General features: G+C 34.8%; 1 protein-coding gene across 2 annotated transcripts; it reads left to right on the top strand.

Moving 5' to 3' along the window:
- The first annotated feature begins 1899 nt into the window (after window positions 1–1899).
- Window positions 1900–16128, top strand: LOC121970216 (lipid droplet-associated hydrolase-like). 2 transcript variants are annotated; one of them, XM_042520770.1, is made up of 14 exons: window positions 1901–2007; window positions 2087–2197; window positions 2281–2361; window positions 2486–2559; window positions 2647–2718; window positions 2812–2840; window positions 3599–3649; window positions 4053–4103; window positions 4886–4945; window positions 5026–5108; window positions 5688–5835; window positions 6108–6158; window positions 7122–7226; window positions 15793–16128. In XM_042520770.1, exons 3-14 carry the CDS (start codon window positions 2321–2323, stop codon window positions 15928–15930), a joined length of 903 nt encoding a protein of 300 aa, XP_042376704.1. In that variant the 5' UTR covers window positions 1901–2007; window positions 2087–2197; window positions 2281–2320; the 3' UTR covers window positions 15931–16128. The 2 variants fall into 2 exon arrangements, with proteins under 2 accessions (XP_042376703.1, XP_042376704.1); XM_042520769.1 differs by lacking the exon at window positions 2087–2197 and having other exon boundaries at window positions 1900–2007.
- The last annotated feature ends 894 nt before the right edge of the window (window positions 16129–17022 follow it).

Here is a 17022-nt window from a genome sequence, read left to right as displayed (position 1 = left end):
ACAATGACATGAATCCACTACAAGAAAAAAAACTAATAGACAACGATTTAAAAACGTTATCTATGTGACTAAAAAAGTGTTATTAAAAATACTGTTGTTAAAAGTCCACTCAAAGACAACACTTTAAAAGCGTTGTCATTTTATAACAAAGACAATGCTTTTGCAACACTTTAAAAGCATTGTTTTTTTTTTTTGTAAAGACAACACTTTTGCAACGTTTTAAAAGTATTGTCTTTTTAAAATAAAAAAATAAAAAATTATATTTACTTTTCTATTTACAAAATTATTGTTTTTATATTTGCAAAATCATTATTTTTCTTTGACCCTGCTATAGAAATGAAATCAACCATAACTTAACAAAAATAACAGAGTCATGACACATCAAAACTAGGTACACTATATATAACAGAGATAGATACAAAGTGTACATAAAAACTATGTACATAATTCTCAAAATGATGAGACTACTGTCAACATGACGTGACTGTTCAATTTGTACAACGATCTAACATTGCATTTCCTTTGGTCTCCATTATTATTGCCTAGACTATCCTTGTTTTACAGGAAAAAGAGGTAAGCAAAGCACTAATCCGAGCACTCGAGATGATGTCAGCAAAGGGGCATACCGATAAGGCCCCCAATCAGATGACCGAAGCTGGTCTGGGCGCCTGGACAGTTAAAAATTACCGACTTGTTGTGCTAGAGCGCGACGATTAGCTGACCCACGTTAGTGGTCTAGGCGCCCAGAGGGGGTCCCGATGCTCGAAACAGGATAAAACTTCAGGGATGAAGTTTCGATGAGAGTTCGACACGTCAGCGTGATCCAAGCGTCCAAGAGGAGATCCAAGCGCCCGGAACAGGCTATAAAAAAAGGTTTCGACCAGTGACTTTAACACATCAATCCAAAGAAGTTCTTCTCTTGCACACTGCTCAGAAAAAGCTTTCACGCATCGCGGTCAGCTTCTCAGACAGGATCATATGCCCTCTGGGCTTGTACTAGAATTAGATGAATGTTGTTATGTGCTTGCTCTTACTAAGAACATTATTTCAGTTTCTTGTTTAGACAAGAAAGTTTTTTCATTTATAATAAAGAAAAAATGTTGTTCCATCTATTTAAATGATATGTTCTATTGTAGTGCACCTCTGATGAACGGACTCTATATTCTAGACATAGAGAATCCCATCTATAACATAAATACCAAAAGGTTCAAATCAAATGAAATGAACCAAACCTATCTCTAGCACTGTCGCTTAGGTCATATAAATGACAAACGCTTAAGTAAATCTTGGATATGTTAGCATTGACTATTCATCTCTTTATTTATTCCACTGCTCTTATCTCTCGAAAGTTTTAAATGAACGTGCAAACCACGAGTGCTATTCATACCCTCCCCCCTCTAGTACATCTCAATCCTACATGTGGTAAGCAAGGTCACTTTACTGTATATCATACTAAAAACTTCAGTATATAGGAAAATCATATTAATGTCGTATTAAAATTTTGGTATACAAACTTTGGTATACTAAATTTTAGTACAATATAAAGTATATACTGTTTATACTCAAATTTTAGTATTCCTATGGTATATCGAACATAGAACTATTAGATTTCATAATAATATGGTACCTAAATTTTTTGGTATGATATAATATTGTACTGATTTTTTTTATATTAAAAATTTAATATTATTTAATATATTTTGATATATTAAAATTTTTTATATTTTTTTCCACCACTATTAATCGTCAGTTTCAAACGGCCTAAACGTTGAAATAAAGGGCTTAATTGGGTTCTCTCTCGTCCACTAATCAGAAAAATAGGCCACGGCCCATGATCAAATAATTAACAGCAATTTTTTATTAAAAAAAAGGGCTGCTTTTCCTTATTTGTCGTCCAGGTCTCCAGGACGCAGTGATGACGCTGGTTTTCTCTGCCCCAGTCAGATTCACCGGCCTCCTCGCTTCTCGACTTCTCCGCCTCCTTCCTACGCCTTCAAGACCGTCGCGGTAAACCCTCCTCCTCCTCGGCTCCTCCTCCTTTCCTGTTCAACTCAATTGCATGCCATTGCCCTCATGTCTGCCATAGGAAAACACATTATTAACAATTAGACAAGTTTCTTTCCTCACGTTTGATGTTCCAACTTCCAAACATTCTTCAATTCTGATAGAGAATCCTTGTATTCGCAGTATTTAATTGGTAAGTGAGAATTGAGATACATCATTTAGTGTTCTAATCGTTGCTGATAAGTAATACTTACTTTACATTTTGAAGTGTTGCAGATATCTGAGGGGCTATATTGCATCACTGCATTCTGCTTCAATGGGAAAGCAAGCAACTTTGCTGATGCGAACTGTCTCTGGGTATGGTTATGGTATTTTTGTGGATATAGAACTGTGATTGCGTTCCATTTCATTTAATTTGTAACTTGGATCAGTAATCTTCTTTGTTAGAAGTAGACACCGAGTGAAGTTTGTTGTTTTTCAGATATTCAACTGAGTCGCTTGAGATACATTCTGAAGAATCCTTATTGCACATTATTGTTATCCCTGGAAATCCAGGTATGTATAAAGATGCTCTTAAACTTTTTTTACTTCCTTTCATGGGTATGATCTTTCCTTGCATGACTGTATACGGGTGCATTTTAGGGATTGCATCGTATTATAAAGACTTTGTTGAAGCAGTCTATCAACTACTGGAAGGGCAGGCGTCAATAACAGGCAAGGACCACAAACTTTTCACTGTCAGTGTTTACTGAATCCAGACTTATGCTGATGTGGTTTCTAATATTTTTCATCGATATTCTTGATCAGCAATTGGGCATGTTTCTCATTCTGCAAAGGTATTATTATTGGATTACAAATCTTATTATGCTTTTATCAATTTCCTGTGATGAAAAACCCATGGACGTTGCTAAGATAAATCACTGTTAAATCTTCCTTTAGTGTCTGATTTGTGCTTTGATGCATAAACAAGTACAAGGAAAGATGTGTGCTTATCATGTATCAAAACAATCGATAAATCTACAAGAGATGAAAAAACCAATTCTCATTGTTGGATTTTTGCAGGGGGGAATTTTTCCTTTTACAGATCCATAGCTGCATAACTATAGAATCATTAACTTGCTTCCCTATTAAGTGATTAACTGATGGTCTATTTACATGCATGTTTAGATGTTATGTATATTTGATTATGTTCTTTGTTTGAACCAATATACTGTCCTTGCAAAAAAAAAAAAAGCCTGAAATATGATTAACTCAAACAGCTGAGGTATAGAGCAACATGGGTGGATATTGACAAGAAAGAACTAAATATCATGTTCGACCAAGGACTTGAGAATTCTTAGCTGTATATTAAATGACATCCGTTAACATGTCAATTTGGCCACATGATAGAAGTTGTAGGATATGATATGACTATAGTTATAAGACTGACTTCTCATGTCTATGCTTTCTCTGTACACCTTCATGCTTCAGACATTTACACATTAAGGTATATAAAGACAGAAAATAATTACAGTTTCATATCTAGGATTTCTGGTACATACTTTTCTTCCTCTATCATGATGCACAATTTAATTATTGATTATCCTTCCTCCAGGACTGGGAGCATGGAAGGAAGTTTTCATTGGAAGAACAAATTGCTCATAAGGTTTTTACAGAATATAACTTATACACTTTCATAATAAAAGGGTTCTTTGTTATATAAAAAGCAATAATATTCAAAGGGACAAAGGAAAAAAAAGTAAGTCAGATTATGTCCTGTTCTTCCATCCTTGGGTTGTAGATTTGTAATGCTTTCTGATACTCTACATTTTGGATTTCAACAATTGCTTAACTCAGAGGTTGTGATGCTTCTTCCAAAAGTGTCTGAATAATTCACATTTGATTAAGTAATATGATTTCTTGTAATTTAGCTATAGTTTCCCGCCCTCTTCTTGCAGTTATGTATCATTCTTACATTCTTCCTTTTCTTAACCAGCAATGACATTTTCAATTTTCTTTATGGTATATGCCATTTTTAGAATCTAATGAAATTGCAATAACCTTTTCAGGTGGACTTTATTAAACAAGAGTTCCAGAATAATGAAGTTCCAATAATATTGGTAGTATATTGCTGATTAACCTTCTTCAATGACCATACTCTTTTTATGATTCAGCCTACTAGCAATCATGGTGTATGACATCTCTTTTCTTTTGTTTACTAAACCTTCTATCCCTGTTCGATCACTGAGAATTATATTTTCCAGCAATAACTCTTTCAAATTTGTTGCATAGATACTTGACATACTACTGCTTAACAGTGCTTAATTTATGAAATTTTGCTTGAACTTCGAATTTAATTCATTCAAGGTTCCTTTGAGTGTGCAAATTGTCTTTTTGCAAACTGAGAAGTAATTAAATTTGGTCTTGAATTTCTATATTTTTACTGCTTCCTTCTCTTGGAATAGGGACATGTGATAATTTCCTTCTCTTAATTCTAGAACATAAGACAGCTTTATACCAGATTTTTGTTGTTTTACCATATTCTTGTTCAGAATTATATTGCTTTCCTTTCTCAATTTTGGCAGAGAAAAGTATATTACTACTTTAGGTACTAATTGAATTTACTTGGGAACTCAAGTATCCCAAAGATACTCATTTTTTGGGAGGAAATAATGCCTGAGAATGGAATTTCATAAATTAAGATAACTCCAGAAGAGGACATCCTTAGAATATAATGAACAACAGTCAACAGGTTTCTCATGTATTGTTCTAGTACAAAATCTTAGCTGTTATATATTTTTACAGATTGTAAGCTAAATAGTTCCGGAAGTGACACAAAAAAGGTTCTGCTATTTTTCCACTAAGCTTATTCTATATTATTTATTTGCTTCTTTTTGCAAAGGTTGGACATTCTATTGGATCGTATATATGCTTGGAAGTCTTCAAAAGGCTTCCACAACAGGTAATAAGATGTTCGGAAGTATCTATATTTTGTGATCGAGCTTTCAATTTACCTTATAGTGCTTTTGTTGGAATTTGAAGGTAAAATATGTGATAGGTCTTTATCCATTTCTGACATTGAACAAGAATTCTTTCAAGCAATCAATTATTGGCTTAATTGCAAGGTAGATTTCCTTTATTTATTTATTTATGTTTGCTTTCTGCTGCTTTTACCCAATACTAATTGGAAATAGCCTCATTGTGAACAGCTTTATATGAATCAACAAGTTGCAAATCAAAATTTCTATCTCTCTAGTGTTCTACCGATATCACCATTTATATATTTTTTCCTTCTTTCAAAATGGTAGTGTTTCATACTGATTTACCACTAGGATTGTTTGATTAGCACAGAATTCTTTATATCAAGAAATTGTTGTTTAACTTGGTTTTTGGTAGCGTGTGACCCTGCATGATGGTTGATTTGCTGGAATATGTTCTCAATCTGGGTTCTTATGTCACTCAAATCCAATTGATTCAATAAAGAAGGCCTGATTATTTTATTCTACAAGAAATTCTCATTGAAACAATACATTCAATTTTTTGTCTATTAACAAAATTCTATGCATATTTTATATATCTTCTTTTAAAATTTCACTAAATAAGTGGATTAAGATGTTCTAGGGTGATGGATACGTTCAATGACATTAATGATGATGGTAATTCTATGTTGCTTATCAAGATTATGTTTGTTCTGTATGTTTCAGGTCCTCTGTTATAAGCGCCGCCATCAGTTATTTTGCATCACTATTGAGGTCATTACCAATCTCAGTACAAGATAATATGGTGAGACAGTTCCTAGGGAAGACATGGTCTGCTACAGCTGTTGCAGTTACATGCAGTCACCTTTTGCAGGTTTGGTTATCATCTTTCTTATCAGATGCATGATTTTACTTGCAAAAGAAGTGTTTAATTTCAGGGTGTGAGAAAAGGTTCATGAATATGAATTAATTTCTTCTCTTTTCTTTTTCCCCAATACTTTCTTTGCACCTGGTTTCTTTACTAATGTTCACTTATTTAGATAACATACAGAACAAAAAAATCTTAAAGTTGATTCTTTGAATTTAGACATTTATAAGTAGTTGTTACAATCAAAACCATAGTAACTTTTGCAAGAAAATTTGCAGTACCATACAATGCGAAATATGCTATTCCTGGCAATGACAGAGTTTGAGAAGGTACTGTTATCTTATTTGCGAATTTGAGATTAAGTTTGATGCATCAGTTGTGTTCTGATGAAGGTTTTGATTACTCTTTGCAATCCCGTTTTGTGTTTGACCTTGTCATTTGTCTTTGCATAGTTCTTATTTGATTGTCTCTCCTTTTTCAGCCCTTTGTTACTGTGACAAGATAAAGATACTTAGAAGCAAATCTTTAATGGATGGTTAACTATCATAAATTCTGCCGGAGTTCTATATTTTAATTTGGCGCACTATAATTATCTCAGGTTTTTGGCATATACATAGACCTTAAGGTTAGAGTTCATAGAATCATTAAAATTCCATAGGTGTTTAACGACATCAATTCTACTCCGTTTGACAAACTTAGGGGGCGTTTGGTTAAATGATGGGAATGACTATGGGTATAGGTTTGATAGTAGGGTGGAATGAGAATAGGAATGGAAATGAAACCCATCATGTTATATGTGTTTGGTTGATTCCCATAAATCTAATAATCATTCCCAAACCCACAATCCAAACACTATCTTTTACTATCATTCCATTCCCTCATTGCCAAACCATCAACCAAACACCCTCTTAAATGAAGACAAGACAATAGAAGAAAGAGTGCTTATGTTTCATTTCATTTGATCCCTGATATTTTTTTTTACATTATAAATCTCCTTTGAATGGAAAATTGCTCCTTCACAAATTGAGTGGCTCGCTATTGAGCCATGGAATAGCCTCTTGGGTTGCAAGACTAAGGTTATATCAATTAGTTCATCCTGATTTACATGATATGGAAGCTTGTGTGCTAGGCACTTCTACCATCCCTTCTTGCTAAAAGAGTAAAGATTTTTCGACAAGGCAAGAACCTGTGTTAAACCTGTCTATTATGACATTTTCTTCATCAAAATTCATAGGTTATGTTTCATCGACATCCTGGAATCTGTTTCCATCATTGTTTGCTTCAATTTTCAGTTGTCAGAAGAACCAGACTGGATGTTTATGAAAAGGAAGCATAATCAATTATCATTTCTTTTTGGCATCGATGACCATTGGGCTCCACTATCACATTTTGAAGAGGTAAAGCATTCATTGTTTCCCGATTATAGAAATGTTACTTGAGAAGCTAAATTTTGTATGCCTCGGTTTGAACTTGACAATCTGCACGTTGTGTTGCTGATGATTCTGCTTTTTTCAATCGTCTAAGAAAAACGATAAACAATAGCCTACTTAAAACCATCAGATTGCATCAAAAAAGAACTTTTTACAAGTGTATTCATTCACTAACTTGCATTGTGAATGATTATTTCTAGCATTGATCACCACTATCTCTGTATAACAAGGCCGATAAAGTTCTTTTTCCCTGAGAGTCACTGCTAGTTATCCCAAGTGTATCGGTTGATGCGTAAAGAAGAAAGCAAAAATGATTTGCAATCATTGAAGGGCTTCATAATTATGTATTACACTGACGGGAAGTATTCCTTTGTGTGGTTAACTCATGTTGGAGAAGGAAGGTGAGAAGGTGCCTCTTCCCCTTCCTCTTCCAATCCAATCATCTTCCTCCATAAATGAAGGAAGGGGAAGAGACCTTCTACACCTATATATAAGGTCGTCCAAGCAACCTAAAGTGAAATGAACACAAGAGAGAAAGGAAGAGGGGACTTGCTATGTGTGAGTTTTTGGGCAAAGTCAAAGAGAATGGGTTCGTCTCATATGAAAGGTCTCTGTGCAAGGTTCATATGCACAAGATTGAAAGAGACATGAAGAACATTCAAGATTGGTTTGTCCAATCTCGCAAGAGGGATATGGTTTGTGAACCATGAAGAGCTTTCCGATTCTGTGATCGTTCTTCCGTCAGCAAGTCTTACCGGCGCCGATTGTAGATCTGCGGGAGATCGCTATAAGTGTTTACAGTTTTCGTGTTTACTGTTTTTCATACTTAGAATTGTCAACATTGGTATCAGAGCGATGCCTAAGTATGAAATAATCTCTTCGTCGAAATGAAAATCTCTCTACTACCGTCGTTAGGCAAGATCGCGACTGGGTTACGATTTGCCGTAGTTGTCGAGCCCCGAGAAGTTGTTGGCTATCGGCTTCCGTGGTCGGAGAGTGCCAGCGACCACGTCGGGAGACTGACAATCGAAGGTAACGACAATCGCGTTCGTCGCGACAGAAGAAGAGAGTGTCGCGATCGCCACAGAGAAGAGAAGAAGCTGTGCAATCGATTAAACTAACGAAGCATAGTGAATCTGTGTAATCGATTGGAGTAATCGATTCAAATAGTTTTTTTTTTAATTGATTGAGATAATCGTTTAAACGAAGATGAACAGTATTAATTACTGTTCATCCGTCAACACTGTTTGAAAATGATTGTTTTAATCGATTAAGAATTCATGCATGAACAGTATATTATGCTAATCATGCGTGAACCGATTGCTCACTATTTAATCAATTGAAATTGATTAATCAAAGTTCGATTAATTGAAAATTGAACTATACCAGCTTGATCCCAGATCTGGTTCAAATCATTGGTTGGCTTAACTAGACTAGTTTAATTCAATAATACCTAGATCAAGCTCAAATCATTCGTTGGTTTAACCAGTTTGGTTTATTATTGAATTAATTGGGATGATTTTGATTACATAAGTTGGTTTAACCAAAATGATTAGATTTGTTCTAATGGGTCAGACTTAATCCAATAAGCATTGGATTGATCAAATGGATATGAGTTTGATTAATAAGTCTGAAATTGACTTAAATAGGCTTAGATTAATAGAACATAGGTAAGAAATCCCAGTCTAGTTAGATTAGTTCTAATGAGGACATTGGACAGAGCTCAGGATCTGGATTCCCAATCAACTGATCAAATGGATCAGTCGATTTAGACTCCTGTAAATCAAGGAAATTTGTTTTTCTTGATTAATAATGTTGGTTCCATGCCTATATATAAATTAAATAAAGTCATTTTTGTACTGTTAGTTGGTTTTGTACTAACTTATTTAATTTTAATTTTAAATTGACACGGATGATTACCAATCCTAGAAACTCGAATAAGAAGAGTTTTCAATCCTGGATAATTACAGGATCTGGGCGTTGATTCGTTCACTGTCGAAGAATCCTAAGGTGGTAGCAGATCATATATGGAGACTCTCCGAAAGGAGAACCTTATATGCGCAGTTGTGTGTGGAGCTACTTTACCATGAGTTCCTAGAGGAAGATCCTGAAGAATTTGAGAAGGATCCAGAGGAGGATCCTGAAGAATCTAAAGAGGATTCTGAAGAAATTTCAATGATAGATCAAATTGAAAATCTTGAAATTGTTCTATCTGAGATTGCCTCAAATGAGTCCAGATTGAAGGGGATTATGTTGGGCACTGCACTAGTGTCTGTCCTAGTGGGAGTGGTGTCAACCTATCTCGTTTGTAAGAGTTCTGTTATTGTTACTATCATTATGTATGAACAGTATTAGTCCATTTAGTTCATGTTCGTTTGTTATATGTTAACATATGCGGCATGTTTATATGAATGATATGTTCATTCATATGCTGATTACTTCATGATACATGAAAAATGATTAGTTCATTTTATTAAATGATTAGTTCATTTAATTAAAGAAATCATGATAGAACGATGATTAGTTCATTTGTTGGGATGTATGTAATTGTATTGATCAATGTTGATTTGATTGTACCATACAAATGATGAGTGGAAATGTAGTTATCACTTAATTTTGTAAACCAATTCAAATTAATATTGAGTCAATAATAAATTGCGTGCATGTGAATTGTATGTAAATACTAAATAATATGTTTATTTATGTAAGATCATGACAAATAAGAACATTATAACTTATATCAGAATAACTACAAAATCTGGCAACTCAAAATATAATACGTTCTTGAGGAAAAAGAAGTTCTTAAGGCTATAAAACATGTTATGGAAGACCTGTAGATGCCACTACACAGAACAGACGAGATCTCAATGCCTATAGGGCATGGAAAAGGAAGGACTCCATTGCTAAGGAAATATTGATTAGTTCAATGATGGATGACCTGGTATTTGAGTATGAGCCATTATCATCGGCTCATGCTGTCTGGGTAGCCCTTAGAGAAAAGTATAGTGGAGGAAGTCTGAGCAAGCTTCGAAAGCTAACGATTAAATTTGACAGCTACATTAAGCGTCCGAATCTTTCAATGGTTCAACACCTCAGGGAGATGTCGAACATGATTCAGGAGCTTAAAACTGTTGGTTATGAGTTGACCGATGAACAACAGGTTCAAGCAGTTATTCGTTCCTTTCCAAATTCTTGAGAAACCATGAAGCAGACCCTAACTCACAGTGAGAGTATTAAGACTTTCATTGACATCTCACGCCATGTAGAATTGGAGGTGGAGAGAGTTGAATCCGCAAAGATTTTTGGACTAGCCTATGTGGCTATTGGTTCTGTTGGATCATTTGGATCCAAGAAAAAGAAATGGTTCAAGAAGGGGAAGGGGAAGGGAAAGAAGAAAGAAGTTGCTGCTGTAGGACAAGACCCAATCAAGAAGAAAGGAAAGAAGACCAGATTGAAACAATGCAAGTGTGTCTTCTTTTCTTGAGCATTTTGTTGCTAGTCCAGTGCTGTTAGCTGATTCTTATCCTTTGTGGATTATAGATTCAGAAGCAACCAACTATGTAGCTCGGGAGTGAGTTACATTTGTGGAGTACCGTCGAGTACCAGCTAGCAACAAATGGATATATGTAGGAAACAATGCAAGAATTGAAGTCAAAGGAATTGTCACTTGCAAGCTCAACCTACATGGTGGGCGTATCCTGTTTCTACATGATGTCCTGTATGCTCTTGAGATTTGACGGAATCTGGTTTCCGTCATTTGTCTTCTTGATTTAGGTTATTGTTTAAATTTTTATAGTCGTTGTATGAAACTTCGAATTAACTCTATGTTAATTGGATATGGTTATGTAACAAATGGTTTTATGGTTCTTGATGTAGAACCAAATAATAATGATGGTTGTTTTTCAAACATTGCTCTTACTAGTAATGCTGATGTTAATGATGAAATTTGGCATACTAGACTGGGATATATAGGACAAGAACGAATGAATACATTAGCTAAGGAGGATCTTTTTAGGCACTCATGCTAAGATAAACTTGTCTATATGTGAGCATTGTCTTGTTGGAAAGGCAACTAGAAAATCATTTGGTAAGGCTATTTGGGTTGAATCACCATTGCAATTAATTCATTCAGATATTTGCGGTCCAATGAATGTGAAGGCTAGAAATGAGAGTTCTTATTTCATTACATTTATTGATGACTTCACTCATTTTGGTCATGTGTATTTGATTTCTTACAAATCTGAAACATTAGATTGCTTTATTCGTTACTTGAACGAAGTTGAGAATTAATTGGAATGTAAAGTTAAAACCTTGTGCACTGACCGTGGAGGTGAATATTTGTCTGTTCAGTTTAAGACAATATGTAATGAGAAAGGGATTATTAGACAACTAACTATATCTGGAACTCCACAGCAAAATGAGGTTGCTAAAAGAAGAAATATGACTCTTCTTGAAATGGTTAGATCTATGATGACGCCGGCTAATTTACCAATCTCCTATTGGGGAGATGTATTATTAGTTGTTGTCTATGTACTTAACAAAATGCCTTCAAAGTTAGTTTCATCTACCCCACATGAACGTTGGATAGGCAGAAAGTCAGATTTGAGTAATCTGAGACCTTGGGGTCAGCTGCCTACGTTCATGATAAGACTCACGAACATAGAAAATTAGGACTTAGAGGTAAGAAGTGTATCTTTATAAGGTATTCTGAGACTTCTAAGAATTATGTTTTTATTGGTGAGCGACAAGATGGAACCATCTCTGAAATAGAGTTAAGAGATGCTACTTTTCTTGAAACTGAGTTCCCAACACGAGGTGAAGTTGATAAGACAATTCCTCTATATGAGATAGAGGAGGAGGATAATGTTCCTTTATCAATAAATCAGGAGATGCTTGAATCTAGTTAACCTAGTGAGTAATTTGCCACTGAATGAGTCAGTTTCTCAACAGTCTAACCTACGAAGAAATAGTCATTAGATTATTCCTCGAAGAAGGTTTGATGCTGAGAATGGGGCATTGATGATTTTCCCAGTTAATGATGAGGAATCTCGAACAGTTGAGGAAGCTTTGAGAAGCTCAGTAAGAGAAAAATGGAAAATTGCAATGGATGAGGAAATGGAGTCAATGAGAAAGAATCAAGTTTGGAATTTAGTCGACCTTCCTCCGGGTCGTAGAGCTATTGGGAATAAGTGGATTCTCAACATAAAGAGGAAAGAAGATGGATCGATTAATCGATACAAAGCTCGATAAGTTGCAAAAGGATACACCCAAATGGAGGGTATTGATTTTGAAGAGACATTCTCCCCATTTGTGAAGTTTGTGTCAATACGTGTCATCCTAGCTATAGTAGCACAATTTGACATGAAATTATATCAGATGGATGTAAAAACGACTTTCCTTAATGATAATCTTGACAAAGAAATCTATAGGTACAACCAGAAGGTTATGTTGCTGAAAGCCAAGAGAAAAGAGTATGTGGACTTAAGAAGTCTATATATGGGCTAAAGCAAGCATCAAGACAATGAAATATAAGATTTAATGAAGTCATTTTATCTTATAGTTTCGAAATGATCAATGAGGATCATTGTTTTTACCTAAGAAAGGAAAAAGGAAAGTTTGTCATTTTATCATTATATGTTAATGATATGTTAATAGCTGGAAGTGACATAAAGTGTGTGATAGAAGTCAAATCCTGAATTTCATCACAATTTAACATAATAGACATGGGAGAAGCAGAGTATATCTTAGGAGTGAAGATCATTAGAGATCGATCAAAAAGACTTTTGGGTTTGTCTCAAGAAGCTTATATCACTAAGATGCTACAACACTTTAATATGTCAGATTGCAATATCGAACAGACGTCTATAGCGAGAGATACTATTTTGAGCAAAAGTATGCATCCCAAGATTCCCGAGGAAATAGCCGAAATGAAGAAAAAAATCATATGCCAGTTCTATTGGTAGTTTGATATACACTATGTTGTGTACTTATCTTGATATAAGCTATGGTGTTGGATTAGTTAGTCGTTTCCAGTTAAACCCAGGATCGAGACACTGGAAAGCGATGAAGAGGATAATTAAATACCTCAAAAGGATAACAGATTATGTATCTATTTTTCAAGGATTTAAGATGAGCCTGAGTGGCTACACAAATGCAGATTGGGAAGGAGACCTTGATGACAGAAAATCCATATCAGTCTATACCTTTTTGCTAAATGGTGGCGTCATCTCATGAAATAGCAAGAAGTAGGCTTGTGTAATCTTGCCGACATTGGAAGCTGTGTGGCTTGCGCATCAGTTGTGCAATAATCTGTCTAGTTGAAAAAGGTTACTAAAGCATTTGAAGATTGTTGTGTACAGTGGGAGTCATATTACCGTGTACTGTAACGGCCAAGCTGAGGATCCCAAATATCACAGCAAAAGCAAGCATATAGAATTAAGTATAATTTTATAAGGGATATTATGGACAAGAAAATGATAATTCATGAGTATATCCCTACACGTACTATGCTTGCAGATCCTTTTACTAAGTCATTGACTAAAGAGTCATTTCAAAGAATAGGAAGTCTTTATGACTTCGTAAAATGTAACACGTTGTAAAATGTCATGATCTATTCAGTGTATAAGTTGTTCCATTTTGGATTAAAGTCTCGATGAGCATGTTGGCAGGTTGAGATTGGTCCACTCACATGGACAACTATCTCTATTTGTTGAGTATAAATAGAGGTAAGACCGTTACTTATGGGACAACTTATGTAGCTGTGAATAGGGGCATACTTATAAGTTAAGGTCGCCTTGATAATTGTGTCAAGATGAGATCATTTATGTAATGATCGAAGTAAATAAACCCACCATTTACTAAACCTGTTGAAAGTCAGATTGGAATTCATATGTTGAATTCATGATTAGACATTAGGTATGTCTAGATCAAAATCTGTATGATGTTAAAATTTGAGAACAACATGTGCTCTTTTTAGTAAAGAGAATAACATTGTAGCATGTGATTCATACCACATGTGCTATGACGACAAGAAGGGTAGTAGGAGAATGGATCCCTGTTTCTCTACTATGTGAGACCTTTAAGATTATAAGTTAATCTCAGTTTTTGCCCTTAGTGACTATTTAGCTGTTTACTTGAAGTTTTAATCAGTGTCTGCTACTTTAGTATGTATCATATGACTATGGATGATTTGGTCTATGGAACAGAACTAGAAAAGCGACTGATTGAAATGAATAGATTCTAACTAAAAAAGGAAGATTAAATAGATTTACATCTTTTGACGTTATTCACTGGTCGACCCATTTCTGTTATGTATAGAAATGAATTTGAATATTGAATATGGAACATGCTCTTGATATAATGATCATTGTAAGGGATTAGAGATGTTCATATTGATATAAATGAAGATTATTTAATCTGGGTAAAAAGCAAGCCATGGAAATCTCTAAGATAATGGATGTGTGCCATTGGGAGATTGAATGTTTTCTGCATAACGGATTTGCTCCTCCAGAAGAGAGACTATGTGCCATTACAAGAGTGTCTCTAATTTTATTTGGAAGAGCGGCTAAGTGTAACAACTTTGTTAGCAGTGATCGTTCAGAGAGTAGTTATGTAAGGTGTAACAATCTTCTTAGCAATAAATGCTCAGTGTGCTTGCTGTCGCACGAACCATTTTCCCTAAAATATAAATTGGATGTTCTTATTTAGTCTTTGTTACTAATTAATATTTTGCTCTAGCCTTCATATAGTTTATGTGACTTATTTGATCTTTGTGACCAATTAATGTTTGGCTTTGGCCTTGTGACATGATCATCTTGTAGTCTATGTGACTGACATGGTCTGTGACTAGATAATCTTTATGGATTGACTTGGACGAGTGGGAGATGTTGGAGAAGGAAGGTGAGAAGGTGCCTCTTCCCCTTCCTCTTCCAATCCAATCATCTTCCTCTATAAATGAAGGAAGGGGAAGAGACCTTCTACACCTATATATAAGGTCGTCCAAGCAACCTAAAGTGAAATGAACATAAGAGAGAAAAGAAGAGGGGACTTGCTATGTGCGAGTTTTTGGGCAAAGTCAAAGAGAATGGGTTCGTCCCATATGAAAGGTCTCTGTGCAAGGTTCGTCCATACAAGATTGAAAGAGGCATGAAAAACATTCAAGATTGGTTTGTCCAATCTCGCAAGAGGAATTTAGTTTGTGAACCATGAAGAGCTTTCCGATTCTGTGATCGTTTTTCCGTCAGTAAGTCTTATCGGCGCCGATTGCAGATCTACGGGAGATCGCTATAAGTATTTATAATTTTCGTGTTTACTATTTTTCATGCTTAGAATTATCAACAACTCAGTCCCCTAGTCTCAACTCATTATTGGTTGTGTGACTCTCTTAGTCCTCGAATCGCCTATAAGCAGACTTTCATATGTATTATTATGACAATGATCATGTGTTCCTCATTTTTATATTAGGTTCTCTGATAAATTTACACTTGCTTTTGTGTTCCTAGAAAATTTAAGATGGAAGTAAAATTCTTTCCAGGTCTCAAGGCAGGTCCCAGGTCTTGCATTAGCAGTCGAAAGAGAGGGCCACATGCATGCTTTCTGCTGCACCCAAGCCGGCTCCTCCTGGGTTGGTCACCATGTAGCATCCCTGATCAGGAATCAAATCGCAAAATAAACAAACATAAAAGGAAGAAGAAGAAAAAAAGAACAGGAAAAAAGCAGGTAACTTGGTTATACATTTAGTAAGCTCCCCTCACTTAACGCTCTCGATAGTTGTTGCCAAATCGATATTGCAGATGTTGTTCTGAATCAAAACTGCTTCTTGTTTTTCCGAACTGTTTATCTTATCAAACAAACAATAGTTTATTGGTTATTTTGAATGTCGGTTATTCAATGTTTATGGAGGGTTTGATTTACATTTGCCACAGAAAACTATCGCAACAATATGCAACAATATGCGAGAAAAGACTTCGGGTTTTAACATGTTTCTCAGGTGTTTCATATCGCTCTTCGCATTTGAATTCTGATGCATGAGATGTGTTTGTATGCATGTCTTGTTGAAGTTAGTTGCTAAGGTTATTGATCTTTATAACTTTATTTGCCACAATATCAGCACAATCACAAGGCCATCAATAAGGAATATAGATTTGATAGTCTTGTACTCCTACCAGGCCTGGCCTATGCCTAGGGCCCCAATTTTATTGGGGCTCATTGATTAATTAGTTAAAGATATTGAAAAAAATAAATTAGCATCATTAATATAATTAATTATAAATGTCTTGCTAATTCATTAATGACACCTTGTCGATTACACTTCTTATTTATACCTTATACTTATCATTATTTCCTCATTAATTGTCTACCATAATTTTAAATGAGATTTTATTCTACTTTATTAATTACCTACCATAATTTTATATCAGATTTTATTCTACCTTAAATATAATTAATTTTTAATTGATATATTTCTTTCTTTTTTTTATTATTACTCCGATTCCCATTTTATTTTGCAATTAGTAATACTATTCTTATAAAACCTAATAAATTCTTTTCTCCTCAATATTTCTTAAAAATCCTAATAGTTCTTTCATCAGTGCATTGTGCCCTTTTCTTTTTTCATCAACTATTTTGCATGTTTCTCCTTTCTCACCGATGATACTCGCAGAGAACGTCCTTCTCTTCCTTTGCCGATAATATTTCTTCCTCACTCTTTCTTTTTATTTCTCGATAATAATATGAATTAGAGATTTTTTTATCATAAAATACA

Source organism: Zingiber officinale, chromosome 4A, assembly GCF_018446385.1.
Source record: "Zingiber officinale cultivar Zhangliang chromosome 4A, Zo_v1.1, whole genome shotgun sequence".
In the NCBI taxonomy this organism is placed as follows: Eukaryota; Viridiplantae; Streptophyta; class Magnoliopsida; order Zingiberales; family Zingiberaceae; genus Zingiber; species Zingiber officinale.
Note: the sequence above shows the minus strand (reverse complement) of the source record. Positions and strands in the feature narration are given on the sequence as shown.